Raw genomic sequence first — 26,221 nt, 5'->3', positions numbered from 1 at the left:
CATGGAGGCGGGTAGTGACAGGACCGGGAGATGACAGTAGTTTGCTTGAAGATATCAGGAGCAGGAGAAACAGGCCCTACCACAGCGGTGACGATCTTGAGGTGAATGAAGTGACGGGCATCGTCCACTCGCTGCGCAAATTGAAGGAGAAGAAGGGGGAAGTCTGAAGTCAGGCTGAAGTAAGTAGCAATCAACTATGCCATTGCATATACTGTCGCGTGCATGGATGGATTGTGATCAGTCTGAAAAAGGCAAACTTTGTACTGTCTGCAGTCACCCTCTACCAACATTCGTCTATCAAAGAGATCCTTTCTCCTGGTGCCTCGTTTGCGGTCAACATAAGGCTGAAAAGGCAGTAGTAGCAACGGCCATGGATATCCTCCAAAGTAAAATCAGCCGGTGCCTGACTAGACTCCAAATGAACAAACTAAACGAACCCGATGCAGAAAAGACGTTGATATTCAGCGATTGACTTCCTCATCTTCTGTTATCCCACCTCATCCGTGGCTTCGATTCCGCCTCACCACGTCGCCGAACATGGCCCATTCCTCGACGAATACCCCTGCCGCCAAACATGTGGCAGGGCCAGTGATGCCTTCAGAGTCCGAACTCGTCGAATTCGACCACAGCGCCGCGGGCCAGTAAGTAACTCCCGGAAACTCTCTCGCGGCCTCCATAGGTTAGTTAGTCCTTCAACATGCTGACGTTTTCTGTCTTTATCTAGCCAAGGCATCAGCTCCAACGCCTCCGGGTCTCTCCTAATCAAGCCGTGCACGCAAGCCGAGATCGACTTCTACGAGTCCGCCAAAGACCACCCTCTGTTTCAGGCGCACATGCCGACGTTCATCGGGTCCTTGTCACAACATGAAGACCAAGAAGCAGTCAAACCTCTACTGCAAGAAGCAGCGACCACGAGTACCGTTACCGCCGCCGTCCCAAACAACCAAGATTCTGTTGACAACGACAACGGCAATGCGGCCGTCGCCGACCCGACGTCCACGATGCCAGAACTAGTAAAGCGCACCAGTTGGAAACCATCAGGCGGCAAGAAACTGTCCACAGGGCTAGCGATCGTGCTTGAGAACGTCACCGCTGGATTCAAACAACCAAACATCCTAGACGTCAAACTGGGCGCGAGACTCTGGGACGATGATGCTCCACAGGCGAAACGGCGGAAACTGGATGAGGTTTCTCAGCGTACTACGAGTGGGAGTTTGGGGTTTCGCGTTGCCGGAATGAAATTGTGGTGTGGTCCTGAAACGACGGCGATGGTCGGTGACCAGACGCCTAAAGACAACAAACACGAGGACAAGCAGGAGCAAACTCAACAAGACAACCTCCCGAACGGCAGCAGCAGCAACAACAACAGCAACAACAGCCCCGACGAACCGGAATCAAATGTCGAGTACAAGCGCGGGTATAAATCGTACACCAAACTCTACGGCCAATCCTTCACCAAAGACAACGTCGTCGACGCGTTTACAACGTATCTAGGCGGCGTGCGGTCGGACGAAACGACAGGTAAACCCGTGTTCAGGCGCAAGCACGCCCCCTTGATTGCAAAGCGCTTGATTCGCGAACTCGAGAGTATACAGTATTCTCTGGAAAACGAGGAGAGCAGAATGTACAGCGCCAGCGTGCTGATGGTTTACGAAGGTGATGAGAGTGCATTGGAGTCGGCACTTGAGGAAGAAGAAAAGGAACGGAATGGCCAAACGGAAGATGACGATCAGGACGGCCGCAAAGAGGAGAAGGAGAATGAGAAAGCAGAAGAAGAGGAGGAGGAGGATGATGATGACGGCGACGATATTGTGCCCCAGAAGGTGCACGAGGTCAGGCTGATTGATTTTGCCCATGCCTCGTGGACCCCCGGTCAGGGCCCGGATGAAAATGCCCTCCAGGGCGTTCGGAGTCTGATAGGCATTCTGAAAGGTCTCCTGGACGAGTAGCAGCAAGCATTGCCCCTCTGGTGTGTGTCATGACTACTCGTCCAGTACATGATGACAGTACCCCATGTTGAAAAATGATCAAGAAGCGGATTTTAACCAGAAACGGTCAATGTAATTTCTGTTAGAACTCTTGATGCAGATACAGTACCACCAGCATTGGCTGTGACATGTTCTCTATTGATGGCTGCTGTCTTTTTGATCTGTTTTTTCTATCCCAACCCGTCATACGTTTAAATTCATTGTTTCATATTTTACTGCAGGGCCGGCTCACAATCAAGACCTGTCCATACCAAGCACCGGCTCCGGCCACCCTGCCCAAACAATGGCTCGACTAGGCACTCGCCCAGCAACAGGACTGAGCAGACTGATGCGGCCTCTGGCCTCATCGGTGTCTGTCACGTACAAAAACCCCATGACGCTGCTGTCTCGAATCACGTCCTGCTCGGCTTCGGCCTCGCAGTTCATCACGGCCAAAATCGCGTTGCGCATGGCCGCAAAGGGCGCAGACACACGTTCGTAGATTTGCGATGCCGGAAGTGGCACTTTGGACGAAGCACCACCACCCCCACCGGGAGATGTAGAGGTATCGTCGTTGATGCCTCCTGGCAAAAAGGTTTCGTCGTCTTCGTCGTTGAAAGCGGATGATGACGATGTTGGGTCGGGTGTACTGCTGACTCGCCGCCAGACACTGAGCGTCGAAAAGTCCACTTGCTGCTGACGGGGCTGGAGCGAGATGCCGCTGCTGAGTCGTGGATTGCCATAAAAATATGCTTTGATCTGCGCCGCTCGAAACGCTTGCATATATGCCTCGTCACGATCAACACAACCGCCGGATTTGGGAAGCTTGATTACCGATATCGTCTCCGGGGGAGCACCGCCATTGTTGATGGAGCTGCCGCTTGACCGAGACACTATAGGCTGCCCGTCGAACCGTTTGACCATATCACTATACAGCCTCTCGGATCCCAGACATATGATGGCCGATACTGCGAGTTCCGAGACGATGTCTTGAATGATCTCGTGACCCTCCTTAGCGGACGTGAGACTACCAGGAGTATCGATAATGAGTCCACTCTCCCTCGCTTCAGCGTCCTGAGCCAGTCTTCCAGTCACCGAAAGGGCGAGTCGGCGTAATTGAGCCTTGTAGACCGCGCCTCCTTTTTCTTCTGGTCGCGAGCTCCCGAAAAAGTAGACGAGCGGTAGTTTGACGGGGATCGCTCCATTTGGCCCGCTCATCGGCGCAGTCCCCCACCCTTCCTCGACATCCATCATGGTCTTGAACACCGTTGCCGTCAACGTCCCCGGAATACTCAAGACTCCCTCTTTGACATCCAGATTGACCACGACGGGCGAGCGCGCAGACCGATTCGAATACGCCGTGAGGATCTTGGCCAGTGTCGTCTTGCCCGCATTGTCCGGGCCCAAAATCAAAACCCGAGGTCCCTCGCGCCCGTTCCCGCTGGCTTTGGCTCGTTCGCGCAGTGTCTCTAAGGCGAAGTGGACATTGATATATTCGCTCATGGGCGTTTCTTCGGCCGTGTATTCGCTCTGCAGAGCATCTCCGCTGACCTCGAACGAGCAGCCATTCCACGTATAGATTGCCGCCTTGACCCCGGTAAATGTGTATGTGTTGCCCGGGACGAGTTCGGTCCCGAAAAGTTCGGCATCACCGCTCAAGAGCTGTGGTATTTCTGTTAATATGCGATACGAAAATCAATCATCCACACGCAAACATACCTTAACCTGAACGTATTTTCCCACGGCTACCTCGAAGCGCCATTCGTTTTCTTTGGCCAAGTCATGCTGACTTGTCTCGATCGTCTGGACCTCTTCGGGCTCGTCTAACCCAAGGCCCGGCAAAGACATTTCATCTCGAAGGATGAGGCGCAGGAACAGCAAACCTGCAGCACAACTGTGGATAGTCCTTCGGAGAGTGCGACAAGGTCCTGTACAGCAGGTGAGATCACTGCAGTTCAAAATACTGATGCTAGCAAGGTACTAGTCTGGTAGCTAGCAGACGTCTAGGGCTACTAGTACCAGCACTTAGTGACTAGTAATGCAGGCAACCGACTAGTGATGTCTATCTACGGCTAGTTCAAAAGCTAGGCCAGAATCTCACTAGTGCTACGCTTAAATTGACACCTTGGCTCTTAGTCAGCGATGCCCGCAGCGTGCAGCACTTCAGCCGCGGCGGGACGAACTTGAACTCTCCCCTCATGTACAACTGTACAGCCTCAGCAGAGTACAACCTCGACAGGGATGTCCTTCCTGCTCATCCGGTCGTGCTCAGTCATCGTTACTAACGTGTGTCTCATCCTCACATTGCAGTACTAGACTCAATGACTGTCCACTCAATCCTCGACAGATTGTGGGTGTCGCCTGTCGCGGAGTACACTGTTCAGGCTGGCTCATATGCAATCCATGTCCGTGCACCAGGGACTCTAGCGGAGTGAATAACACAAACTTTATCGGTACCAGTGCCATCAGCTAAGCGCCTTGATAGGTATCAGGCCGCCAACCCTGCGGGCTAGTATTGGAGTCCCTGTGTCTAGGATCTACCGGAGGATGCCGATCAAGGGCTCGTTCTAGATGAGAAGGGCTCACAGTTGGGCCGTCAGCATCACGTACACCCAGTTACCTCGTTCCGCATGGGCCTTCCACTATGACTAGTCATAGGCGCCAGCACTGTGCCAGGAATCCTTGCATTATTGCCTACGCAGCTGGTCCTCACGACCGACAAGTCTGGGCCGGTGGTGCATGTTGTATTGCCAAGGTCTGGGGGCTGAAGTTCCGTGCGTTTTTGAGTTCGAATACAACCGGATGCTATTACTATGATCCATACTAGTACTATGCATGCAGTGCATTACACGGGCCACTGCCAGTCACATACAGATCCGAGCATGACAGCCCAAGCTGAGAGGCAGTTGAACGGTGCTCGGATGTTGGGATGTTGTTGTTTCCAGAATCGTGCGAGAGCGGCCGACACTCCCTCGCGGCTAGACTTTGGTCCGTCTTCACCATAGTCGTTTTTGTTTATTTCTCTCCTTTATCTATCCTACTCCTGGCTGCTTACTAGGTAGGTACTTGAAGTGAAAACCGTCGCCTTCCATATGCACATGGTCTCGTACCTATAAGTCCTTTAGCGTCGACGCCATGGCTTCGGGACACGACGAGAATACTCGTCCGCTGACGCCGGAGGAGCGCCTTGAGCGGGAAATCTCGACCAGCAGTTCTGAAGGGCCACGCTTCGAACCGATCCGGACCAGGAGGACGCGTGATTCGATGGATTATCACTTCGACGATGGCGGCGAAGATACGCGCAGTGAGCTTGCCAGAATTGCCTCTGTCTTATCAGGAGCACAACCGAGTCGCACAAGCACAAATACCGGCCTGAAAAGACAGGATACTGTCGCTGGTATGGGCATTGAATCTCCGGAATTTGACCCCAATCATCCGTCTTTCAATTTCTTCCTTTGGATTCGGAAGTTTGTGCAACTCCTTGAAGAGCGCAACATTAAACGGCGAAGGAGCGGATTCACCTTCCGCAACCTGACCGTCTCGGGAAAAGGGTCGGCTCTGGTCCTTCAGCAAACAGTTGGCTCCATCTTCATGCAACCGTTCCGTTTTCGCGAGATGTTCAGGCATCCCCCGGAGAAACAGATTTTGCGTCAGTTCAATGGTAATGTCAACAGTGGTGAACTGTTGATCGTCCTGGGAAGGCCGGGCAGTGGCTGCTCGACATTTCTCAAGAGTATTTGTGGAGAACTCCAAGGTTTGCAAATATCAAAGGACTCAAGCATCACGTACAGTGGCATACCACAGGATGTGTTTCTCAAAGAATTCAAGGGCGAAGCCATCTACAACCAGGAGAACGAGAAGCACTTTCCTCATTTGACGGTTGGGGAGACACTCAACTTCGCTGCAGCCTGCCGGACTGCGTCAAATCGTGTTCTAGACGTCCCTCGAAAGGTTTGGGCCGAGTACATGGCTTCCGTCATGATGAACATTTTTGGTTTATGTGAGTGAAATGAGCTGCAGTTACAAGGAGGATACTTACCTCACCCAGCCCACACCCGCAATACCAAAGTTGGAGACGACTTTGTTCGTGGCGTCAGCGGTGGTGAACGAAAACGTGTCAGTCTTGCCGAAATGGCGCTTGCGGGTGCGTTTAAGCTACCTCTGCACTGGCGACTGTTACTTACGCGCCGTTAGGACCGCCTATCGCAGCATGGGACAACTCGACCCGCGGTCTAGACTCGCAAACGGCCCTCGAGTTTATACGTTCTTTGAGAATCGCCGCCGACATCGGTGGTCTCACGTCACTCATTGCCATCTACCAGGCTTCACAGGCCATCTACGACTTGTGTGATAAGGCCATCGTGCTGTATGAAGGAAGGCAGATCTACTTTGGTCCCACCGAAGATGCACGAGCCTACTTTGAGGAAATGGGCTGGTATTGTCCTCCCAGACAGACCACTGGTGATTTTTTGACGTGTGTGAACACGATACCTAGACAGGCCATCACCGGCTAACACGCAAAAACAGATCGGTCACCAACCCGAGTGAAAGAAGACCTAAGCAGGGGTACGAAAGCAAAGTGCCTCGAACCGCCGATGACTTTGAAAGATACTGGCTTGCCAGCGAACAGTTCAAGTACTGTCAACAGGAAGCCAACAATGCAGAGGAAGTGCATGCGGGCGGCAAAGAAGCCCTCGCAACGTTTCGAGAGGCGCACAAAGATATGCAGGCCGAACATACTCGTCCTGGCTCTCCCTACGTGATCAGCATCCCCATGCAAATACGCTTATGCACCACCCGGGCATATCAGAGGTTGTGGAATGATAAAGCATCCACTATGTAAGGACGACAACTCGACCCATGATTGTGCCAGGCTAACGTCCTCCCCCTTATAGCGCTGTCATTTTTAGTCAAATTGCACAAGCCCTCATCATCGGCTCCGTCTTCTATGGCACTCCTCTGTCCACGGGCAGCTTCTTTGCAAAAGGATCCGTCCTGTTTTTTGCGGTGCTCCTGAGTGCCTTGCAATCAATTGTTGAGATCAACACCTTATACGCCCAACGACCGATTGTCGCCAAACACAAGTCTTATGCCTTCTACCATCCATTTACCGAGGCCGTTGCAGGAATCGTAGCTGATTTACCGATCAAATTCTGTGTCACGACAGTGTTCAACATCATTCTCTACTTTCTGGCAGGCCTCAGGAGGGAACCTTCTCAATTCTTTATCTTCTTCCTGTTCAACTTTATGGCAATGTTGACCATGTCGGCTATTTTTCGATGTACGGCCGCTGTCACCAAGACCATTTCGGCAGCTCTGGCGATAGCTGGCATTATGGTTCTGTGGATTGTCATCTACACGGGGTTCACCATTCAGTATTCCTATATGCATCCCTGGTTCAAATGGTCCAGATGGTTGAACCCAGTATCATATGCCTTTGAGAGTCTTGTTGTCAACGAAGTCCATGGCCGGGAATTTCCATGTGCCGCAACCAGCCTTGTCCCGCCATACGGCCCGGGCCAGGGTGGCAACTTTCAGTGCGCAGTCGCTGGAGCGGTGCCGGGCGAGATCAATGTGTCAGGCGATGCATGGGTGCAATCGTCTTATGGATACTCGTACAGCCACATTTGGCGCAACCTGGGCTTCCTCTTTGCCTTTATGATCTTCTTTTTCGCTGTCTACTTCATTGCTACCGAGCTGAATTCGGACTCGACTTCGACCGCCGAGTTTCTGGTTTTCCGCCGAGGCCACGTTCCATCCTATTTGCTCCACGGGGGTCGCAAAGACGAAGAAGCAGCAGGTACGGATGAGAAGGGGACCAATGCCGCCGCCGACACTGTCCAGGCCAAGCAAGAAGAAGAGGTCAAGGCTCTACCAGCACAAAAGGATATATTCACTTGGCGAAATGTCACCCTTGACATCAAAATCAAAGGGGAGCCCCGAAGGCTACTTGACGGCATATCCGGGTGGGTCAAACCAGGCACTCTCACGGCTCTTATGGGGACATCAGGAGCAGGCAAAACCACCCTGCTGGATGCACTGGCCCAGAGGATCAGCATTGGTGTGCTGACAGGTGACATGGTAAGTCTGGTTGTCTATTCACATGACTACTTTCTAACGGTGGCAGCTGGTGAATGGCAAGCCGTTGGATCCTTCCTTTCAACGAAAGACTGGCTATGTTCAGCAACAAGATCTGCACCTGGAGACCACCACTGTACGTGAAGCTCTGCGGTTCTCTGCGTACCTTCGGCAACCCAAGACGGTCTCCAGGAAGGAGAAAGAAGATTTTGTTGAGGAAGTCATCAAGATGTTGAACATGGAAGATTTCAGCGAGGCTATCGTGGGCAACCCTGGAGAAGGTCTCAACGTCGAGCAACGCAAACTCCTCACGATTGGTGTTGAACTGGCAGCAAAACCGGCGTTGCTGATCTTCCTGGATGAGCCAACCTCCGGTCTCGACTCTCAGAGTTCTTGGTCCATTGTGACCTTTCTCCGCAAGCTCGCCAATGCTGGACAAGCTGTACTGTGCACTATACATCAACCATCGGCCATTCTATTCCAAGAGTTTGATAGGCTGTTGTTTTTGATGAAGGGCGGCAAGACAATATATTTTGGTGATATCGGTCCCAACTCGAGAACCATGCTCGATTATTTCGAGAGGAATGGAGCCCCCAGGTGCGACGACGACGCCAATCCGGCCGAGTATATGCTTGATATATGCGGCAAGGCTGCGGATCGCGATTGGAGTGAAGTCTGGAAGTCGACTCCGGAAGCAAAGGAAGTCCAGGCAGAACTGGATCGGATTCATGAAGAGAAACGGTCCGAGCCACCGGCGGCTCAGGAGTCGGCTTCGCAGTTCGCGATGCCTTTGACATATCAGATCTATCATGTTACGGTCAGAGTGTTCCAGCAATACTGGAGGACGCCATCGTACATCAGTGGCAAGTGAGTGTATTCTGAATATCATATTTGTCCCAGTGGCTGACAATGTATAGGTTCTTGTTGGGCATTATGGCCGCGCTCTTTATCGGATTTTCGTTCTACAAGCAAAACACGACATCGGCAGGCCTTCAAAACACCATATTCGGCATTTTCATGCTTGTCACGTAAGTACACGTAACACATCCGCTCTGCTCTGGTCGCGAAATGGGATTTTGTACGTCTAACTTGTTACTTTGTCCAGCATCTTTTCAACACTTGTACAGCAGATCATGCCTCGCTTTGTGATCCAACGATCGCTCTACGAAGTCCGAGAGCGACCATCCAAAGCATACTCATGGATTGCATTCCTGGTGGCCAACATCTTCGTCGAGATACCGTATCAAATCGTGCTGGCCGTGCTGATGTGGATCTCATGGTATTTTGCCATTTTCGGCAAGAACCAGAGCGGACAAACTCGAGGATTGATGTTGTTGTTTGTGGTGCAGTTCATGCTGTTCACCAGCACTTTTGCCCACATGATTATTGCGGCAATGCCAGATGCAGAGACGGCAGGCAACATCGCCACGCTTTTGTTCAGTCTAATGCTCACTTTCAACGGTGTGCTCCAGACGCCCAAAGCCCTGCCTGGCTTTTGGATATTCATGTGTATGTGTCTATCATCGTTGTTGTTTTGTCACTGATCTCGATCGGGCCGGCTCGGTTGACTAACGTTTATGTGCTTCTAGACCGGGTCTCACCCATGACATACATGGTGTCGGGATGGGCTTCGACCGGTCTCCACGGCAGGCTGGTCAATTGCGCCCGCAACGAACTTGCCGTCTTCGATCCTCCCTCCGGCCAGACCTGTCAGCAGTACCTGGCCGAGTACCTCAAAGCTGGAGCGCCCGGTCGCCTTTACAATCCCTCGGCCACTAGCGCATGCGAGTACTGTCCATTGACCTCGGCGGACCAGTTTCTCGCCGGCAGCAACATTTATTACAATGAGCGCTGGCGCAACTTTGGGATTGGCTTTGCGTATATTGTGTTCAATGTAAGACACACACACACTGTTTGGTTTGGTTTGATTTGATTTGATTTGCTTTCCTTGCATTTCATTTCCCGCGAGTAACCAGCTTTCTTCAGACTGATTCACTAACCTTATCTTGTCATATACAGATCTTCGCCTGTATCATGCTGTACTACCTCTTCCGCGTCCGACGTTTCAGCCTCCTCAGTCTCGCCAAAGGTCCCGCCCACGTCGTGGACCTGGTTCTCAACAAAGGGCTGAGACGTCTTTTCGCCCGCCATGCCGAGCCGACTCCACCGGGCAAGGAGGCTGATTTGCACAGAGCTTTCTAGATCGATCGCGGCGACCAGGACTTTCTTTACCTAAAGGGTGAAGAGTGAAGAGCTCAGGGTGGTAGTACCGCCCGCTCATGCCACATTTGGCTGCTGCGGATGTTTGAGGGACAAAAGTAAGAGTGACGAGATACATACAGCTAGCCTTGAAAAGGGCCCGTTGCCCACGGGCACAAACAAAGTCACTACGTACTGGATGCGCTGGTTTATAGGAGGCTTATTATTTACTCACCACACTGCAGACATATGTACACCTCTCTCCCCTGCGGCACAGTATATATGACATAGGTATCTACCTAGCATGACATCAAATCCTGTGTCTTGCCTCGTTCTGTCTTTTGCAATAAACCCCCAAAATCTATTTTTGACACGACAGTTTCCAGGGGTATGTAACCGAGTTTGATGGTAAGTACCTAAGTAGTATCGATCTAAATGAATATCATTGATTTCAGGCCGCCGTCATGGTCATGACGTAGTCTTGTTCTTCTTCAAAGCATCGTCAATAACCTCACACATCTCGAGGACTTTCTCCTCCTCGAGGCGCCGACCGACAATCTGCAGTGACACGGGGGCACCGTCGTAGAAGTCGGCGTCGTAGTCGGCTTGGATCCGGCTATCGATGTCGCTTAGGGGTCGGAATGTGGTTGGGTTTCGGGGCGGGTCGAGGTTTTTGTTTGCGAATGTTACGGGGAATGTGCATGCTGCGAAATCTGGAGAAAAAGAGAAAAAAAAAGGTTAGTTGAGAAGAAGGAGAAGAAATAATGGGGAGGAAGAAAGAGATGAGCGGAAAGAAGTTTGGCTGGGTTGAGGTAAGACGGCAAAAGGGGGAGAAGAGAAGAGAGGATGAGGGTAGCTGTAAGAGAGGACAGATTCAAAGTATGTAGTACGACAATACAACGTACCTAGGAAGTTCCAGACACCGGTATACCTGGTTGGTTCGATCAGAGTGTTAGTCAATGCTTTGCAGAAAGATGAAGGAGTACTTCGTGTCAGAGAGTTTGTTCCTCCCGATACAAGTACATTGCAAGTGCCGACGAGTTACTGTATGTTCGTACTCACCCAACGTATAGCCCTGATCGCTGTGTTTCTCCAAGCCTAGGTGCGGCCCACGGAGACACTGCCTGGATGATGCCGTCGATGCGCGGTTTGCCATCGGTGGCGGACGCGTTCCATCGATCTAGGTAGGCCTTTTGCAGCTCGTTACGACGCATGTTCATCTGGCGCATCTTGGTAGGGCCGAGCTCTCCTTCGCCGGCCTGGGCGGCGATGGCGTAGCCTTCCATGGAAGGGAACACGGGTTCATTGTACGGTTTGATCAGATCCATGATTGCGGCGCCGCCGAGGTCATAGAAAGCGGCTTGTAGATTCTATTCACGGGATATAGTTAGTTGAAAAGCCGTTGCAACACGGTTTCCTCGAACAAAGGTGCGGAAGAAGGAAATCTGTATTCGGCACTTTACCTTGACAATCGCTTCATGGTCTTGTGTCGACCACGGAACCACCTCGTGGCCTTCGCGTTCCAGTGCTTCCTTTGTGAGTTTCAATGCCCTTTCCACTGGCGGATGACATGTCACCAGGCCATCGTCGGCTCCAATCAGTCCTATCCTGAGCTTCCGCCCGGGAGGTTGGATGACACCCTTTCGCCAGGGAATGGGGAGACACTTGTGGTCGTATTCCCAGGGGCTTACCTGCTCCGAGAGGACGGATTCGGAGTACAACTGGAGAGATTTGAGAGAGCGTGACATTGGTCCGTTCACGGCCAGAATGTATTCCTGTCCAGCTATTCCCGGCTTGCCGCCATAGGTAGGGTAGCGGCCAAAACTTGGTTTCAGGCCGTACAAGTAGCACCATCCGGCTGGGATGCGGATACTACCGCCAATGTCGGTGCCGACTCCCAGCGGCGAGGCTTTGAATGCTATGATGGCACCTTCTCCACCACTGGATCCGCCGGGACTTAGATATTTGTGCAGAGGATTGCGGGTTTCGCCCCAGACGTTGTTATTGGTCTCGGCCATCATCATGGCCACAGGGACGTTGGTCTTGACGTAGAAGACGGCTCCGAGATCTCGCAAAATGGTCACTAGCAGCGAATCCTTTTCTGTTGGCTCGTTCGCAAAGCAAGCCATGCCGTTGCTGCTCGGATGCGGGGCGGTGACGAAGCAGTCCTTGAGAGATATCGGGAGCCCATGAAGAGGACCAATGGTCTTGCCGGTGCGTGCGAGGTAGTCATCAAGATATTTGGCCCTCTCCATCGCTTCTGGATAGAGGACTTCGGTCACACAGTTGGTCTACGAGAGATCTCAGCTGAAACATCTTTCCTTATAGGCCAATAGCGTGGACCGCATCATTTCCACTGGTGGGTGATGCAATATTAAAAGGGTCTTTTCATACCAGTTCCTGTGCTAAAGCGGATGCTTTGCAAAATGCTTGCGCGACCTCGAGAGCGGTCCATTTTCTGCTCTTGACGTTCTCTAGGATAGTGTCGGCTTCGGATTGTATAATGGCTATTTCGCCATCAGTGTAGTAGCCAGACTGATGCAAGGCAAACTCTGTCAGGTTCTTGGGCAGGTCTTCTTCTTTCCAATGGGGCGTTTTGTAGAACGCGGCGATATTGGCGGCCCTCCTCTTCCGGGCAATGGCCGAAGCCTGTTTATAGTCTTTTGTTGACATGATGGTAAGAGATAGAGAGGGGACAGTGAAGGAGGAAGCCAAAAGTCAAACCTATGGGACGGGAACAAGACAGGGAGAGGGAGAGGGACACCAGATTGTCGATGGTATAGCCAGGATGGAGACGGAAAGAGGACCACGACCACACATATAGTGGTGGTGTGTTTACGTGCTTCGATTGCGATTGCGGAGCGCTCTTGTCTGGGGATGGACTACCAGTTATGTCGTGGGCTGGGCTTTGGGCTTGTGCCCGGCGGAAACAAAGATTATTTGGTGAGGAGCTGCCATATCGATGGCCGATAGCATATAGCAAAGTACCGAGGGCACGCAACTCAGTAGTAGATGTCGTTGAAGTCCGAATTCCGAGGACTATGCACCAGCAGACAGAATTGGGGATGCTATCGCTATCGCTCTCGCTATCGGTTATCGGCTTATCGTTGTCTTGACCTCCGCTTCCCTTATCCTTATCGTAACTGTGGCTGGGGGAGACTGCGCCTCACATCAGTCACGTGGGTGAGCAGTCACCAGCTCGGCCGAGCCGGATCGGACTAACTTGCGCCGTGGGCAGGTGGACAGCAGTGGACCTATGACTAAGTCAGATGGACCTCATACAAGTATTTCCAAGCCAATCATTAAATGAGTTGTTGATGTACGATTTTCAGGGTCCTATGACAAGGTCCGGGCTCCGGCTACGCCCCTCACTAAACAGCACCAACCGTACAGCCTCCCGCTGCCGTGGCGCTGCACTGCCAGTGAAATCCGTCGCTTGTGCCGCGGGGCTGAGCTGACGACAACTCGCACCTGAACTGCTGCTCGAGAGCTGAAGTGAATGCTGAGGTGAATGACTGACCATCACCACCTGCGGTTCTCTTAAAAACCCACATATTTCTTACCTAGAACCTAACTCTTTCTCTCCCTCCTCTGTACTTCTGCTGTCCACACTCTCGCACCTACATCTCAAATCAAAACTACCTGTGTCTCTCTCTTGCTACACTTTGAAAGCGAAGCGGAACAAACCCCTCTGTCCTCAGTCCCACCACATCCCATCCGCAGTCTTCCTAGGGCATCCTCACCATGTCCGGACCATACGACTCCTACGGCTACGGCGGCCAACAATCGCAATATCCGCAACAAGGCTACGGCGGCGGTGGTTATCCTCCCCAACAAGGCTACGACCAAGGCTACCAGCAGCATCAAGGACCACCCGGTTACGGCGGCCCTCCTCCACCAGACAACTTCGGCCCCCCACGTCGACAAGATTCCTTCGGCCCTCCACAGCACGGCGGCTTCCAACACGGTCAAGCCGGAGCCCAGTTCGGCGCCTACGACGCCAGCAATCCACAAGGTCACGCAGGCTATTACCAATACGGCCAAGGAGGAGCACCACCACAACATCAGCAACAAGGAGGCTATGGCGGCGCCGGTAACGACGCATATGCTCAAAACCAAGCCTACCAGGCCCAACTGGGACAACAACAGCAGCAACAAGGAGGCCAGTATTCGGGCGTGGATGTTAGCCAGCATCAGTTCCAGGCTCAATCGAGCGATCCCAACGCTCCCAACTACGATCCCAATGCTCCTCCTATGACCGAGCAAGATCGCGGTTTACTGGGTGCCATTGGTGGTGGTTTCGGTGGCCATATGCTCGGAAAGAAGGCCAACCATGGCTTTTTGGGGACCGTCGGTGGTGCCATTTTGGGTAGCATCACTGAGGATTTTCTCAAGGATAAGAAAAAGCATCATGGCAGCAGTGCCAATAGCAGCTGGGGCGGTGGTAGCCGTTGGTAAAACAGAATAAATAACGACTCTCATGCTTAGGGATGACATCAACTCATTGGATGCCCTGCAGTGCTGGGTTGGCGTGGCTCCGGTCTTTTGGCTTACAGTTCCAGTTAGTTTAGAAATAGTCACTGCACTGGTAATGATCATGATGATGCTCCAAAGCTCGACTTCAATGCGATACTTGGGTGGCTGGTTGATCGCTGGCATCTCCATTTTGGAAGGGATTCCTTCGATGGTGTGGCAACGCCAGGCTCGCAGCATTGGTTTTCTGCTGCCTGTTGTCTAGTGCATAGTCATTCTTACTATTAGGGTGGCATTCAACGCCTACGGCTTGTGCTTTGCTTTGCCGGTCCCTTTCAGTCTAGCAGCATGCATTTACAGTGTCTCTGTGAGGAACGAAATGAACGATATGATATTCCTCTCCCTGATCATTGTCATCCTATAACTGGCCACGAAGCTTCCTGCAATCCTGCATATATACATGATATATCCATTGTCGTCGACAGCATCTTCCACAACAATAGGTTCACTGGCGACATGGTCGTTGTTCCTGCACAGACGGCGTTTTAAGTGCTAGGGACTTCATTGACAGGCTGCAAAGATGGCACCGCCGTAGCCATAGAAGCGAACTGCGGTGCACCAACGTCTTCGATATGATCACTGACAGCCTTGCTCATGTCCTGCTCGTTCGCCTTTGAGGGCACTACAGCAGTGGTAGTGTTCATAGGCCGGAACCCGATGTAACCGGCATCAATGACACGTTGGACGTGTCCGTAGAAAGCTTTGAGGCCGCCAAAGTAGAAGCGCATGGCGTACTTCTTTCCCGGCACGTTTTGGCCAAAGATCCACGAGGCCGTTTCCTTGAACAGACTGCCTTCAGCGACGCGGTCGCACTCACGGCTCCACTCCCTCTGCGCTTCTGGCAGAGCCTCGATGAGGGGCGTCTGTATCGACGATGATGAGGCCTCGGCGTGAGAAATGAGTTTCGCAATCAAGTCGACATGTGCTTCAATCGCCGGCGGGAGATTCGTAAAGGGACCCTGTGGGCCTGTGATCATAAGTAAGTTGGGGAAGCCCGGTACGGCAACACCCAGGTAGCTGGTCGGGCCTGTTGGGTCCCAGTAGTCCTTGAGGGAGACGCCGTCGCGACCACGGATCCGGATGCGGTTGTAGTTGCCCTCGATGGCATCGAAGCCCGTGGCGAACACGATCACGTCCAGCTCGTGCAGGCCTGCGGTTGTTTCGATGCCTTGAGCGGTGATGCGAGTGATTGGCGTCTCTTGCAGATGTACGAGGTCGACGTGGGGGCGGTTGAATTGCTCGTAGTAGCCTCCATCACAAAGCGGACGCCGCGCATAGTAATCGTGCGGTTGTAGCTTGCGGGCCTTTTCTGGATCTCTGACAATCTGGGAGATCTTGTTGCGGATGAATGTGCATGCTGCCTCGTTGGCCTCGCGGTTTGTCGAGATGTCGCTGAAGCCGCCGAACATGAATCGAAACCCGTTGCCTTGCCGCCAGAGGTCTTCGAAAATGGCCTCGCGTTCTTCCGCCGATGCCACGGAATGGAAGGGGCGGGTGGACTCCACGAATCCAAATCCCACAGCCGAGTTCTTGACCTGCTCAAAGATCTCGTCGTAATGCTTATTGACCCACTCTCGATACCCAGGCTCGACAGGCCGGTCTTGGCTGGGGACAGTGTATTGAGGATGTCGCTGAAAGCAGGTAAGCGACTTGACCTGTGGTGCAATTGCAGTGATGACTTGGACTCCAGTCGAACCGCAGCCTATCACTCCCACTCGCTTGTTGGCCAGATCAAGCCCTTCCGGCCAGGCTGCAGTATGGCATGTCTCCCCTTGGAACGAGTGAAGTCCCGGGATATCAGGATAGTTGGCCTTAGACAGTAGTCCCAGTGCGGTGATGAGATAGCGCACCGCGTACACCTTGCCGCTGCTCAACCTGACACGCCATAAACTGGTAGAGTCGTCCCAGTCAGCGGAGAGAAGTTCGGTATTGAACTCCATGTCCTTGCGCAGGTCATGCCTTTCGACCACATGCTGTAAATATTGGAGGACATCAGGCCCCTTGACATAATGGTGCGTCCATGGATAGGTCCGCAGGTCTTCCTTGTCCCATGAGTAGCGGTACACGAAGCTCTCGGTGTCACTCATGGCTCCGGGGTACCGGTTCCAGTACCAGGTGCCACCGACGTCGCTGGCCATGTCGATGACCTTGACCGCCAGTCCCATCTGCCGGAGGCGATAGAGCTGGTATATGCCACCAAACCCCGCCCCGACGATAAGGGCATCAAAGTCTTTGGTGGACGACTTCATGTTGAACAGGGTTTACAGACGGCGAGGCTTTCGAGTGAATGTTGTGATACAGTCTTCTGCAGACAATGGCCCGAAGTCATCAGGGCGAGAAGTTTGAAATCGTTCCTGAACTGAAGCGAGCAGGAGATGGGAATATGGTTCGCCCTGGCGAGCGCGCCTGTGCAGACTGGAGCCCGCCATAGTTGGACGTAGCCATGGAGTTTGCCCTCAACCTGGGCTTGATCAATTCCACGGAATTGATGGTGACGGCCAACACTGCAACTTGTGACCACGGAGAATCAGCCTTGACCGGTTTACGGCAGGCAATCTAGCGCACATCAATGGACTGTGGGGCATCGTACGCTGTTTCGGCACGATATACAGACTCCAATTAACTGCTGATGAACGGTCCGAGAATTCAAGAGCCAGAGTCCTTCGGGAGAGTTCGATTTTTGAGAAGTTTAGAAACTCCAGTAGTCGCTTGCTTGGAGCGCTGCGGGAGGAGACAGCTGCATTAGGTAAGACGCCTCGGGGTGGTGGAGAGGTCAGCAGTAGGGGTTCTAGGCTGCTTAGGGCTTGCCTTTGGGGGCTACAGTGCCTGAATCAGCCCTAAACTCAGCGTGCCATCCACCCAGCGGTTCGCCATCACCCCCAAAGACGGCCCCTAAGCCCCGAAGTCGTCCGCAGATGCAGGGGCCGCCCGCCACATCAGTCAATTCTTCAAGCAGCTCCGCATCGGCTACTAAGACCAACGCCTTGATCTCCATCTTGCTTTCGTTCACTCAACACTTCCACGGCATTACAGATTAGGTGCAAAACAAGATCCTATGGCGGTCGACGTCTGGCAGAGGGGATCGGCAACCCCCCATGCGCCATGCACTCAGCAGACAATGTTCGTCGGTAAGGTAAGTCCTTCTGTTGATGTTACAGTTCTGACTCTCGTTCTGCGATCTGTAACTTAACGCCTCACCAATATGGCTGCTGCTGGTCGCGTTGCCTTTGTGACTGGCGCTGCTGGTGGCATTGGTAAGGCCACCGCCCACAAGCTTGCACGTCGTGGGATCTCTGTCGTGCTCGCCGACATGAACGAACACGATGGAGCTCAAGTCGCCCGTGACCTCGCTCAGAAGTGGAATGTTCGCAGCAAGTTCCTCAAGGTGGACATCACGCAGGAGCAGGCGGTAAAGGAGGCAATAGCCGCTGCAACGGAGTGGACTGGACGGCTGGACTATGCTGCCAACTGTGCAGGGATCTGCGAGTCGATCTGGGCTGAGGAAGAGAGTATAACAACGGAGTTGTTCGAGAGGTATGAAGAATTGCCGTTCCGCTTCTCTCTCCACTGCCTAACAAAGGTTTCAGGACACATGCCATCAACACTCGCGGGCTGTGGCTTTGTCAAAAGTATCAGGCGCTACAGATGAGGAAGCAGGAACCCTTACCCATCTCCTTCGACCCGCCTTGTCCGCACAACATCCCAGGCCAACGAGGAGCCATTGCCAACGTCGTATCCATCTCCGGCCTTCAGGCGGCGGGCCTCGCCGCCTATACTCCCAGCAAATATGCAGCTATTGGCGTCACGAAGAACGGAGCCAAGTTCTACGGTCCTGACGGTATCCGAGTAAACGCGCTCTGTCCAGGATGGACTTTGACGACCATGGTAGAACACAGCATGGGCAAAGAAGGCACCGTGGGCACAAAGGAGAATAAAGAGTCGCCGGTCAGCCAACAAATTGCTTTGCGAAGAATGGCGTTCGCTGAAGAACAGGCCAATGTTCTGAGTTTCTTGCTGAGTGACGAGAGCAGTTACATGAATGGATCTCTGCTGGTCTGTGACGGAGGCTTCCACGATATCAGATAGCCTCAATCAGTCCACCGTGCTAGGAATCAAGATTTTGTAGCATCTAAATGCCTCTTATTCCACGGCCGCCGTATCCATTTAGCTGCTATGTCCTTCTACTCGCAGCGTTTCTGTGGCGTTGCGGGGACTCCGCACTGTCTTCCATCCCCGGATTTCCTCCGCTTCAAGTCGAGGGACCACCAACTACAACTGTGGACAAATGCTTCGGTCAGCCCTCGTTGATATTCTGCACTGCCCGCTTACTCATATCTGATCCCATGGCCATGTCTCAGCCGAAGAAAACAGGAAGAGAAAAGGGGGAAAGAAGATATAGTTCCATCGCTTGCTTGGAGTGCCGAAAGCGCAAAGTCAAGGTGCGCCTTCCTGGAGGCATCCAAAAGGCAATGAACAGCTGTTGTTTACTAATGATTGATGGTTCCCTGTCCTAGTGTAACAATGATAGACCCCGATGTTCCAACTGCAGTCTGTACCAAGTCGAGTGTATCTATGGTGAAGACCGCCGTCGGTGAGTTGGATCTACGCCGCTCCGTCCTCGGGGACCTTACGCTGATTGTCCTCCAGGGCGTCAGAAGGTCGCCGAAAACCCAGTGTGACTAGAGGAGAACTGGCACATAACATCAATCATGCTGAGGTCACCATCGATGAACCCTCTGTGACTGTTGAGAGCGGTTCGGCCTCAATATGGGACGACTTTGCCCTGGGCCGCTTGCCCGGACAGCAACAGGATGGAGCAGACATTGATTTCACCGCTCCATCATTGGCTTTCTCATTTTCACAACAGGAATGGGATCCTTCAGCCGACGACAGCGTTGCTCTCACAGGGCTCGAAGGCGGTCTAGGAGTCGACCAGTATCAGTCTATTTCGTTCTTCCCCGATACATCCTTCGATCCTCGTGAGCAGCAAGAGTGTGTCAGCCAGGAAGTTTTCGCCGAAACTCCTGATACCTCAACAACAAGCCAGGGTTTCTCTCCAACAGGCGCAAACATCATAGAGAGTCATTCTGTTGATCCTGTTGTTGCTCCAACAGGAGCCGCCACCAAGCTGAGCAGGACTCGGTCGCAAGATGAACTGGCGACTACTGTAAGTGATATGACCAAGCAATTGACGAGCCGCCTTGGACGTCTACAAATTGCGGAAGACGGTCTGCCTCGCTACTATGGAGCGACTTCGAACCTACACATCCTCCATAGCGGTCCAAACTCGCTGGTGCAGCCCAACATTCGTCATGTCTTGACTCATGGGGATGCTGCCATTTCTCAAGCTGGCCTTGTGTGGCAGGGTGATCTTGCATACGAAAACCATCTCACCAACCTCTTTTTCTCGTGGCACAATACACTCATGCATGTTCTGGACAAGAGTATATTTCTGCGGGCAAGGCGGCAATTTAAACAGGGACAAATGACTGACCTCTACTCTCCAGCTCTGGAAAACGCAGTGTAGGTCATTCTCCAGGTCCAGCTCATTATACCGCCTTCTTGAGACTAAAGCTCAACAGATTCTGTGTCGGATCAGCCTACACTGACCGCTCACATCCAGCCATAAAAGAAGCGGCAGACGAGTTCTTTGCCTTCCGGACCAAGGCGTATCTGGAGATAGAAATGGACAGTCCTACCATTGCCACTGCCCAAGCCGTTCTGATTCTGTCTTCACATGAGGCCGCTCATGCTCGAGAGTCCCGGGGATGGATCTACTCCGGGATGGCCGTCCAGATTATGACAGACCTGGGACTACACCTTGATCTCGGAAAAGAGTATTCACGCTTGGACAGAAGGGAGTCCGAGTCTGATGATGTGTCTATTCTACGCCGCAACCTATTTTGGTCTACTAACACAATAGACACCTTATGGAGCGCTCACATCGGGCGGCCTTCATTGATGAAACGCCTCGCCCATAATGTTCAGTGTCCGTTACCTTCTCCAACCTACAATTGGGAATATTACACAGATGAGTACAGCACTCGCAAGTTCCCGCCGGACTTCAACTCTCGTGCTGCCGCGTACGTTCACATATATTTGGCCTCGCTCATGACCATACTGGCCAGAATTTCCGACGCTCTGTACTCCGGAGTACCTGAGTTGTCCAGGGATACCGAGAAATTTGTCGCGGATGCGGATGCTGACTTTGAGGAATGGTTGTCGTCGCTACCGCAGGATCTTCGCCTCGACGCATCAGACTCAGAGTCGTTTCATCTGCCAGCCGTGCTTGAGTTACATATGAGCTACCATGAGTGCATCATCCTCCTGCATAGACCGTTGATGTCATCGAAGGACATCAGAACAGATATGGTGCCCACTCCAGCGAATTCCTCTTTGCAGAAGTGTGTCAAGAGCGCCGAAGAGATATGCCGCATCCTCGTCATGTTTCGCAAAATGTATGGCCTGAGACGACCACATCACCACATGGTGCATGTCACCATGACGGCGGCATTGATCCACATCTTTCAGCTTTGTGCCTGGTCTGCGGGAACCGAGCAAAACAAGGAAGCTCAGACGAATCTCCTTACCTGTATTCAGGCGTTGGGAGAGATGGGGCAAACCTACAAGAGTGCTTCACGAGCACTGGACGTGGTCACCTCGTTAAGACAGAGTTGGCAAAATGATGCCTTTGCAGGAGACAGATTCAAGAAGGCCAGACTGGGATGAGCGCAACAAGGGATATCGGAGATAGCGCCCTCTTCTTCGATGTTGGTGCCCAAAGACATTTCCTTACGGTTGTGAGGGATTCTGTCAAGGACAGCTCAGTGACGGACCCTGCCGCACTTCTACAAGGAGGTCAGTCGACGTCCATTTCAGGGCACCCATCTCTGGGCCGACCATAACCGAGGGTGATAACCTAGCGCTTTCTGTCTGTGCTTACCATCAATTCCGGCACCACTATTCACTATTAACTAACGATTGATCCTGGGATCCTTCAAATCTGGGGTAGCTACGGCAAAAGTCCCTGGATCTCCAACCCCCGCAACGCCCGGATATTCGGCTCCACCACTCTCCTGGAGATGGCGAGCGCAACCACTATTCCGACTGGTCATAGTCTTCCCGTCAGGCTGGACAAAGGTTACAGTGCGAATTCCGTGGAACTATCGGATTGGATGCACATATCATGTTATGTATTGCCTTCTTTCAAAGTCCAGCAGCACCACGAATTAATTCAATGCGGTTTATTTTTACGGGACAACAGCATCATCATGGGCGCGTTTAACAGAGGCTACGCTCAGACTCTTCAAGGCTTCTGGCTTCAAGCTGGAATTACTCTATGCTCCGCATGGGCGTTCACTCTCTTCGGTAAGCAATAACTGAAATACCCAAAGTTCAACCGTTCAAGTTGCCAACATGGTGTCCTAGGCTATGACCAGGGGGTCCTCGGCGGACTGATTGCGCTGCCCAACTTCCTATCGGCCAACAAAATCGATCCCAAAGATGCCGACTTACAAGGCACCATTGTCGCGATTTACGATATCGGGTGCCTCACAGGCTGCATCCTCGTGGGGTTCGTGGGCCAGAAACTCGGCCGCCGCCTGTTCATCGTGATCGGGGGCGTGCTGCTCTGTGTCGGTGCAGGTTTACAAGCCGGTGCAAGGGGTAGTGCCTACTTGATTGCCGGGCGAGTCATTGGCGGCATAGGCATGGGGTTTAACACAACCATGGTCCCCATCTGGGTTGCAGAGACATCCAAGGCAGCGACTCGGGGTGCATTGATCGCAACTCAACTGACCATAGTGATACTGGGCTTGACCATCGCCTACTGGTTTGATTTTGGAATGCTCCGCCACCATAGCGGGACGTCTGCTGTGTGGCGTCTACCGATCGCGTTCCAGGTTGTCTTCATTCTCCTTACCTGGGCCACCATATTCTTCCTGCCAGAGTCTCCGCGCTATCTTTATGCGAATGGCCATATCGAGGACGCCGACGACATCATGGCGCGGATCTATTCTGTGCCTGTTGATAGCGTGGAGGTTGCCAACCATCGCTCGGATGTGTTGGCGGCCCTCGAGGCAGAGAAAGAATCGGAATTCGGCTGGAAGAACTTTTTCTATGACACCTCGCCTGTCCGCACGACTTGGAGGCTTTGGCTCGGCGTGCTCGTACAATTCTTCCAACAAATGGATGGAAATAATATCGTCTCCTACGTGAGTCATCAGCAGATTCCCATTGCACACTTTGACTATGCTGACCAAAGACAAGTATGCAACGTACCTCTTCATCAACTCACTTGGCATGTCACAAAATCAGGCCGCAATTACATCGGGAGGGGTCACCTTGCTCTTCCTTGGTGGCACATGCACGACTATCTGGACAGTCGAACATCTCGGTCGACGCACCGTTATGCTCTATGGAGCCATTTTCTGCTCCATATTTATGATTTTGTTCACGATTGGTCTGGCAGTCAACACCGACTCATCGAACAAGCTTGCCGTGGTCAGCATCTTCCTTTTCGAGTTTTGCTTCGGCGCATCTTGGTGTCCGCTGCCTTGGGTCGTGGTTCCGGAAATTGTGCCCCTGAATCAACGGCATGTGGGTACAGCAATGGGGGTTTTTACACAGTGGTTTATCACCTTCATCGTGGTCAAGTTCGGACCTATGGGCATCCAAGACATTGGGTGGCGCTTCTATCTGCTGTTTTGTGTGTTTAATGTTCTGGCGGTGGTGTTTGTCTATTTCTGCGTCAAAGAGACGAAAGGCCTCAGCTTGGAAGAGATCGACGTGCTGTTTGCCCGAAAGGAGTACAAGCATGTTCTTCAGGCCAGGCTCCGGGGGGACCGGGAAGCCGAGGACAAAGGTAGCGCTGAAGAACACGAGGTGGTTCAAGAGAAAGTGGAGATGAAGTAGATGGCGAGGATTGAGTTAGATAGGGACAGGTTTGACGAGTGTGGAAGAGACGAATTATTACTGTAGGACATAACACTGGCATGGCATGACTCTGCGACCTCAGGAAAAGAAATAGTAGGTATGGGCTTCTTCGTCACGAGGCTGGTAAGGCCGATAGAGGTGTTAGGAGAGAGCGTGAACCATCACAAAACTAAACCGGTTAAAGAAGTACCGAGGTCATAATACAATGTCTCTATTGCAATCACATAGTACTTTGTACTGCACTTCCATGTGCAACCCAATGGTACCTACCTACACTCTATCGTCAAACAGAGCAACACCTCAGTCCATCGCATACATCTATCCCGTTCCAGCATCCACGCTGTACCTGGTGGGGAGGATAGTCGCAATCTCATCCTAGAGCGCAGACCGGACCCTCGTGAGCATTGTACAATCCTCGTGTTTGTGGCTAGGTACCAGGTAGTACTACCAGTGTGTACTGTATACACAGCGCCATGTCGACTCTAACAACCACCACACTCAAATCATCCTACCCGTACGTACGTCTTGATGAAGTCCTCTCCTCCTCTGCTTTTTCCAAATGCCTTTGCCGAACGCGACAAGAAGACTCCTCACGACCGGGCCACGAGTCAGCTATCACCGAACCAAACAGAATACACTACATGGAATCCTTGGGCTTCTTCTGATGATACTCTAGTCCGATCCTCCCACCCCCATTCACCGCCAACCAACCGCCCACGATCCGTCTATACCCACTGTCCAACTACACCTTTGGCACAAAAGAGACGCAACCGGAAGAAGACCCCTCGGTGGCCGCGCGCCTCAAGAGACTCGAGGAACATTATGAAAAGTACGGCATGAGACGGACGTGCGAGGGCATTTTGGTGTGTCATGAACACAATCATCCGCATGTGCTCATGTTGCAGATTGCGAATGCGTTTTTTAAATTGTAAGACTGGACAAATCACGAGCGAAGCGAGTGGTTTGGACACTAGGATGGGATGGCACTGTCGGTGTATACTATACGCAGGCATATGGCTGACGTGTTGTGGTGGAACGTGCTGTAACAGACCAGGCGATTATCTCCCCCACGACGCGGACGAGATTGAAGGCTTCAAAATGCGATTGAATGAACGGTTGGCGCCGACGAATCCGAAGGAAGGGGACACAGAGTGGGAGATTGGGGATTGTCTTGCGCAATGGTATGGCCTCCTTCACAAGCCAGTGGCTGTTCGGGAGCATTGGCATGGGCTTTTGCTAACTGTTTCTTGTGGTGTTCCAGGTGGCGTCCAAACCACGAAACGTTTCTCTACCCTTTCCTCCCAGCTCACGTTTCGCGGCCTAAAGAATTGAAAAAATTGTATTTGATCCACCTCCCGCCGAACAAGGTGCTCAGTGTGCCCAAGAACATGAAATTGTTGGCGGTGCCGCTGTTTGAACTTTACGACAATACGGCCCGGTATGGACCGCAGTTGAGTGCTATCCCTCATTATCTGTCGAGGTATAGGTTCGAGTTTGTGGATGAGGAGGGAAATGTGAGTAGTGTTACGCCGGGTGGGGGGCCGACGTTGCCGGGTCCTCATGGGCTTTTGAATCTGACTGGGGTTCAAACGATGCAAGGTGATGCTGCTGCTGTTGCTACACCACAGGCAGAAAAGGAACAGCAGCAGCAGCAAAGGCAGGAGGGTAGCGATGATGTCAGATTGGAGAATGGGCATTGACTGGCCTGGAGAAATCAAAGTTGAGTAATTGTGAGGGCTTGAAAGACAGGAGATGGTACGACGTTCATACTGTACGGCCAAAGTGGTCCCGACAAGGAGAACTTCTATCCTCGTTCACCGCGCGTCATGCCACCCCCTGAGGACGGGATTGACGTGCTGTGGTAGCAAGGGGTGGTGGATCGAATGTCTTGTCGATAGCTGTCCATCCTCGGCCGTTCGAACTCACCCGTTAATATTGGATTGGAAAGGAAAGGCTGACGACGCTGCCGTTGTTGGAAGGAAAGATGGATGCCAACATCAGGTCTCACACCATGCACGGTATGGGCATGAGGGTGAGGAGTTGTCAATTTTCAGGCTGATCATGCGCCCGACAGGCTGAAAAGATAAACGCTTTAAAAAGTTGACGGAATCGGCACTGAATGAAGCAAATCGAAACAATACACATCGAATAATACGCATGGAGGGCCGGTTGTGGAGGCTCGCAGACATCCAGAACAGAGGTCAGAGGCAAATCAGAGGTCAGAGGCAAATCATCTGCCTATAGACGTTGTTATGTTAAGGTTAGATTGAACCGAATCCTTCCTTGGGCGTTTGACATTATATCCAGGCCTGCGGTGACCGGACACATGGGCATGCAACGAGGCTGAATCTCAGCATGATGAGTACCACTCACACTACCTCATGCATTGTAGGACTTGGCCTAACTTGGGCCCGGCCTGAGCGTCTCGCCCAGATAGACTGGACTTGTGAATAAAGTTTCCATTTTCCGGGGTATCTTGTTGATCAGTTGCGTTTTCGTGATTTCGTACA

General features: G+C 52.4%; 10 protein-coding genes across 11 annotated transcripts; 7 read left to right on the top strand and 3 right to left on the bottom strand.

Annotated features, from left to right (window-relative positions):
* Positions 1-199: 199 nt before the first annotated feature.
* Positions 200-2,216, top strand: HMPREF1120_01286 (inositol-polyphosphate multikinase). Its single transcript, XM_009155299.1, has 2 exons — positions 200-641; positions 725-2,216. Exons 1-2 carry the CDS (start codon positions 538-540, stop codon positions 1,947-1,949), a joined length of 1,329 nt encoding a protein of 442 aa, XP_009153547.1. The 5' UTR covers positions 200-537; the 3' UTR covers positions 1,950-2,216.
* A 6-nt stretch (positions 2,217-2,222) lies between these two features.
* Positions 2,223-3,815, bottom strand: HMPREF1120_01285 (uncharacterized protein; the record flags this gene model as incomplete). The annotated part of the gene is made up of 2 exons (XM_009155298.1): positions 2,223-3,629; positions 3,687-3,815. 2 exons carry the CDS (start codon positions 3,813-3,815, stop codon positions 2,223-2,225), a joined length of 1,536 nt encoding a protein of 511 aa, XP_009153546.1.
* Positions 3,816-4,180: 365 nt separating this feature from the next.
* HMPREF1120_01284 (ABC multidrug transporter) lies at positions 4,181-10,703 on the top strand. The gene is made up of 10 exons (XM_009155297.1): positions 4,181-5,967; positions 6,016-6,111; positions 6,162-6,441; positions 6,495-6,806; positions 6,863-8,048; positions 8,095-8,912; positions 8,963-9,073; positions 9,151-9,554; positions 9,635-9,939; positions 10,065-10,703. The coding sequence occupies exons 1-10, from the start codon at positions 5,103-5,105 to the stop codon at positions 10,245-10,247; spliced, it is 4,560 nt and encodes a 1,519-aa protein (XP_009153545.1). The 5' UTR covers positions 4,181-5,102; the 3' UTR covers positions 10,248-10,703.
* Positions 10,704-10,712: 9 nt separating this feature from the next.
* Positions 10,713-12,917, bottom strand: HMPREF1120_01283 (amidase; the record flags this gene model as incomplete). Its single annotated transcript, XM_009155296.1, has 5 exons — positions 10,713-10,957; positions 11,150-11,175; positions 11,307-11,614; positions 11,708-12,535; positions 12,639-12,917. 5 exons carry the CDS (start codon positions 12,915-12,917, stop codon positions 10,713-10,715), a joined length of 1,686 nt encoding a protein of 561 aa, XP_009153544.1.
* Positions 12,918-13,590: 673 nt separating this feature from the next.
* Positions 13,591-15,124, top strand: HMPREF1120_01282 (uncharacterized protein). Its single transcript, XM_009155295.1, has one exon. It carries the CDS (start codon positions 13,989-13,991, stop codon positions 14,700-14,702), a length of 714 nt encoding a protein of 237 aa, XP_009153543.1. The 5' UTR covers positions 13,591-13,988; the 3' UTR covers positions 14,703-15,124.
* A 138-nt stretch (positions 15,125-15,262) lies between these two features.
* HMPREF1120_01281 (cyclohexanone monooxygenase) lies at positions 15,263-17,026 on the bottom strand (the record flags this gene model as incomplete). The annotated part of the gene is made up of 1 exon (XM_009155294.1): positions 15,263-17,026. One exon carries the CDS (start codon positions 17,024-17,026, stop codon positions 15,263-15,265), a length of 1,764 nt encoding a protein of 587 aa, XP_009153542.1.
* A 756-nt stretch (positions 17,027-17,782) lies between these two features.
* HMPREF1120_01280 (3-oxoacyl-[acyl-carrier protein] reductase) lies at positions 17,783-18,926 on the top strand. The gene is made up of 2 exons (XM_009155293.1): positions 17,783-18,311; positions 18,365-18,926. The coding sequence occupies exons 1-2, from the start codon at positions 17,980-17,982 to the stop codon at positions 18,861-18,863; spliced, it is 831 nt and encodes a 276-aa protein (XP_009153541.1). The 5' UTR covers positions 17,783-17,979; the 3' UTR covers positions 18,864-18,926.
* Positions 18,927-19,120: 194 nt separating this feature from the next.
* HMPREF1120_01279 (uncharacterized protein) lies at positions 19,121-21,506 on the top strand (the record flags this gene model as incomplete). The annotated part of the gene is made up of 4 exons (XM_009155292.1): positions 19,121-19,216; positions 19,292-19,368; positions 19,425-20,300; positions 20,360-21,506. 4 exons carry the CDS (start codon positions 19,121-19,123, stop codon positions 21,504-21,506), a joined length of 2,196 nt encoding a protein of 731 aa, XP_009153540.1.
* Positions 21,507-22,048: 542 nt separating this feature from the next.
* Positions 22,049-23,690, top strand: HMPREF1120_01278 (MFS transporter, SP family, sugar:H+ symporter; the record flags this gene model as incomplete). Its single annotated transcript, XM_009155291.1, has 3 exons — positions 22,049-22,145; positions 22,206-22,990; positions 23,046-23,690. The coding sequence occupies 3 exons, from the start codon at positions 22,049-22,051 to the stop codon at positions 23,688-23,690; spliced, it is 1,527 nt and encodes a 508-aa protein (XP_009153539.1).
* Positions 23,691-23,942: 252 nt separating this feature from the next.
* HMPREF1120_01277 lies at positions 23,943-26,185 on the top strand. Of its 2 annotated transcripts, none has more exons than XM_009155289.1 (4): positions 23,943-24,225; positions 24,388-24,639; positions 24,761-24,892; positions 24,973-26,185. In XM_009155289.1, exons 1-4 carry the CDS (start codon positions 24,185-24,187, stop codon positions 25,409-25,411), a joined length of 864 nt encoding a protein of 287 aa, XP_009153537.1. In that variant the 5' UTR covers positions 23,943-24,184; the 3' UTR covers positions 25,412-26,185. The 2 variants fall into 2 exon arrangements, with proteins under 2 accessions (XP_009153537.1, XP_009153538.1); XM_009155290.1 differs by having other exon boundaries at positions 23,943-24,229.
* The last annotated feature ends 36 nt before the right edge of the window (positions 26,186-26,221 follow it).

The sequence above is a fragment of the Exophiala dermatitidis genome, assembly GCF_000230625.1.
Source record: "Exophiala dermatitidis NIH/UT8656 unplaced genomic scaffold supercont1.1, whole genome shotgun sequence".
In the NCBI taxonomy this organism is placed as follows: Eukaryota; Fungi; Ascomycota; class Eurotiomycetes; order Chaetothyriales; family Herpotrichiellaceae; genus Exophiala; species Exophiala dermatitidis.
The sequence above is the reverse complement of the archived record's forward strand: the minus strand, read 5'-3'. Positions and strand labels throughout refer to the sequence as shown.

Excerpts from the sequence above, each read along its gene's own strand:
- HMPREF1120_01286 (XM_009155299.1), top strand. The coding sequence starts at position 538 with ATGGCCCATTCCTCGACGAATACCCCTGCCGCCAAACATGTGGCAGGG. Across the intron at positions 642-724 it reads GACCACAGCGCCGCGGGCCA|CCAAGGCATCAGCTCCAACG; the intron begins GTAAGTAACTCC and ends GTCTTTATCTAG.
- HMPREF1120_01284 (XM_009155297.1), top strand. The coding sequence starts at position 5,103 with ATGGCTTCGGGACACGACGAGAATACTCGTCCGCTGACGCCGGAGGAG. Across the intron at positions 6,807-6,862 it reads AATGATAAAGCATCCACTAT|CGCTGTCATTTTTAGTCAAA; the intron begins GTAAGGACGACA and ends TCCCCCTTATAG. Across the intron at positions 8,913-8,962 it reads CCATCGTACATCAGTGGCAA|GTTCTTGTTGGGCATTATGG; the intron begins GTGAGTGTATTC and ends GACAATGTATAG.
- HMPREF1120_01282 (XM_009155295.1), top strand. The coding sequence starts at position 13,989 with ATGTCCGGACCATACGACTCCTACGGCTACGGCGGCCAACAATCGCAA.
- HMPREF1120_01280 (XM_009155293.1), top strand. The coding sequence starts at position 17,980 with ATGGCTGCTGCTGGTCGCGTTGCCTTTGTGACTGGCGCTGCTGGTGGC. Across the intron at positions 18,312-18,364 it reads ACAACGGAGTTGTTCGAGAG|GACACATGCCATCAACACTC; the intron begins GTATGAAGAATT and ends CAAAGGTTTCAG.
- HMPREF1120_01277 (XM_009155289.1), top strand. The coding sequence starts at position 24,185 with ATGTCGACTCTAACAACCACCACACTCAAATCATCCTACCC. Across the intron at positions 24,226-24,387 it reads ACACTCAAATCATCCTACCC|TCCGATCCTCCCACCCCCAT; the intron begins GTACGTACGTCT and ends ATGATACTCTAG. Across the intron at positions 24,893-24,972 it reads GGGGATTGTCTTGCGCAATG|GTGGCGTCCAAACCACGAAA; the intron begins GTATGGCCTCCT and ends GTGGTGTTCCAG.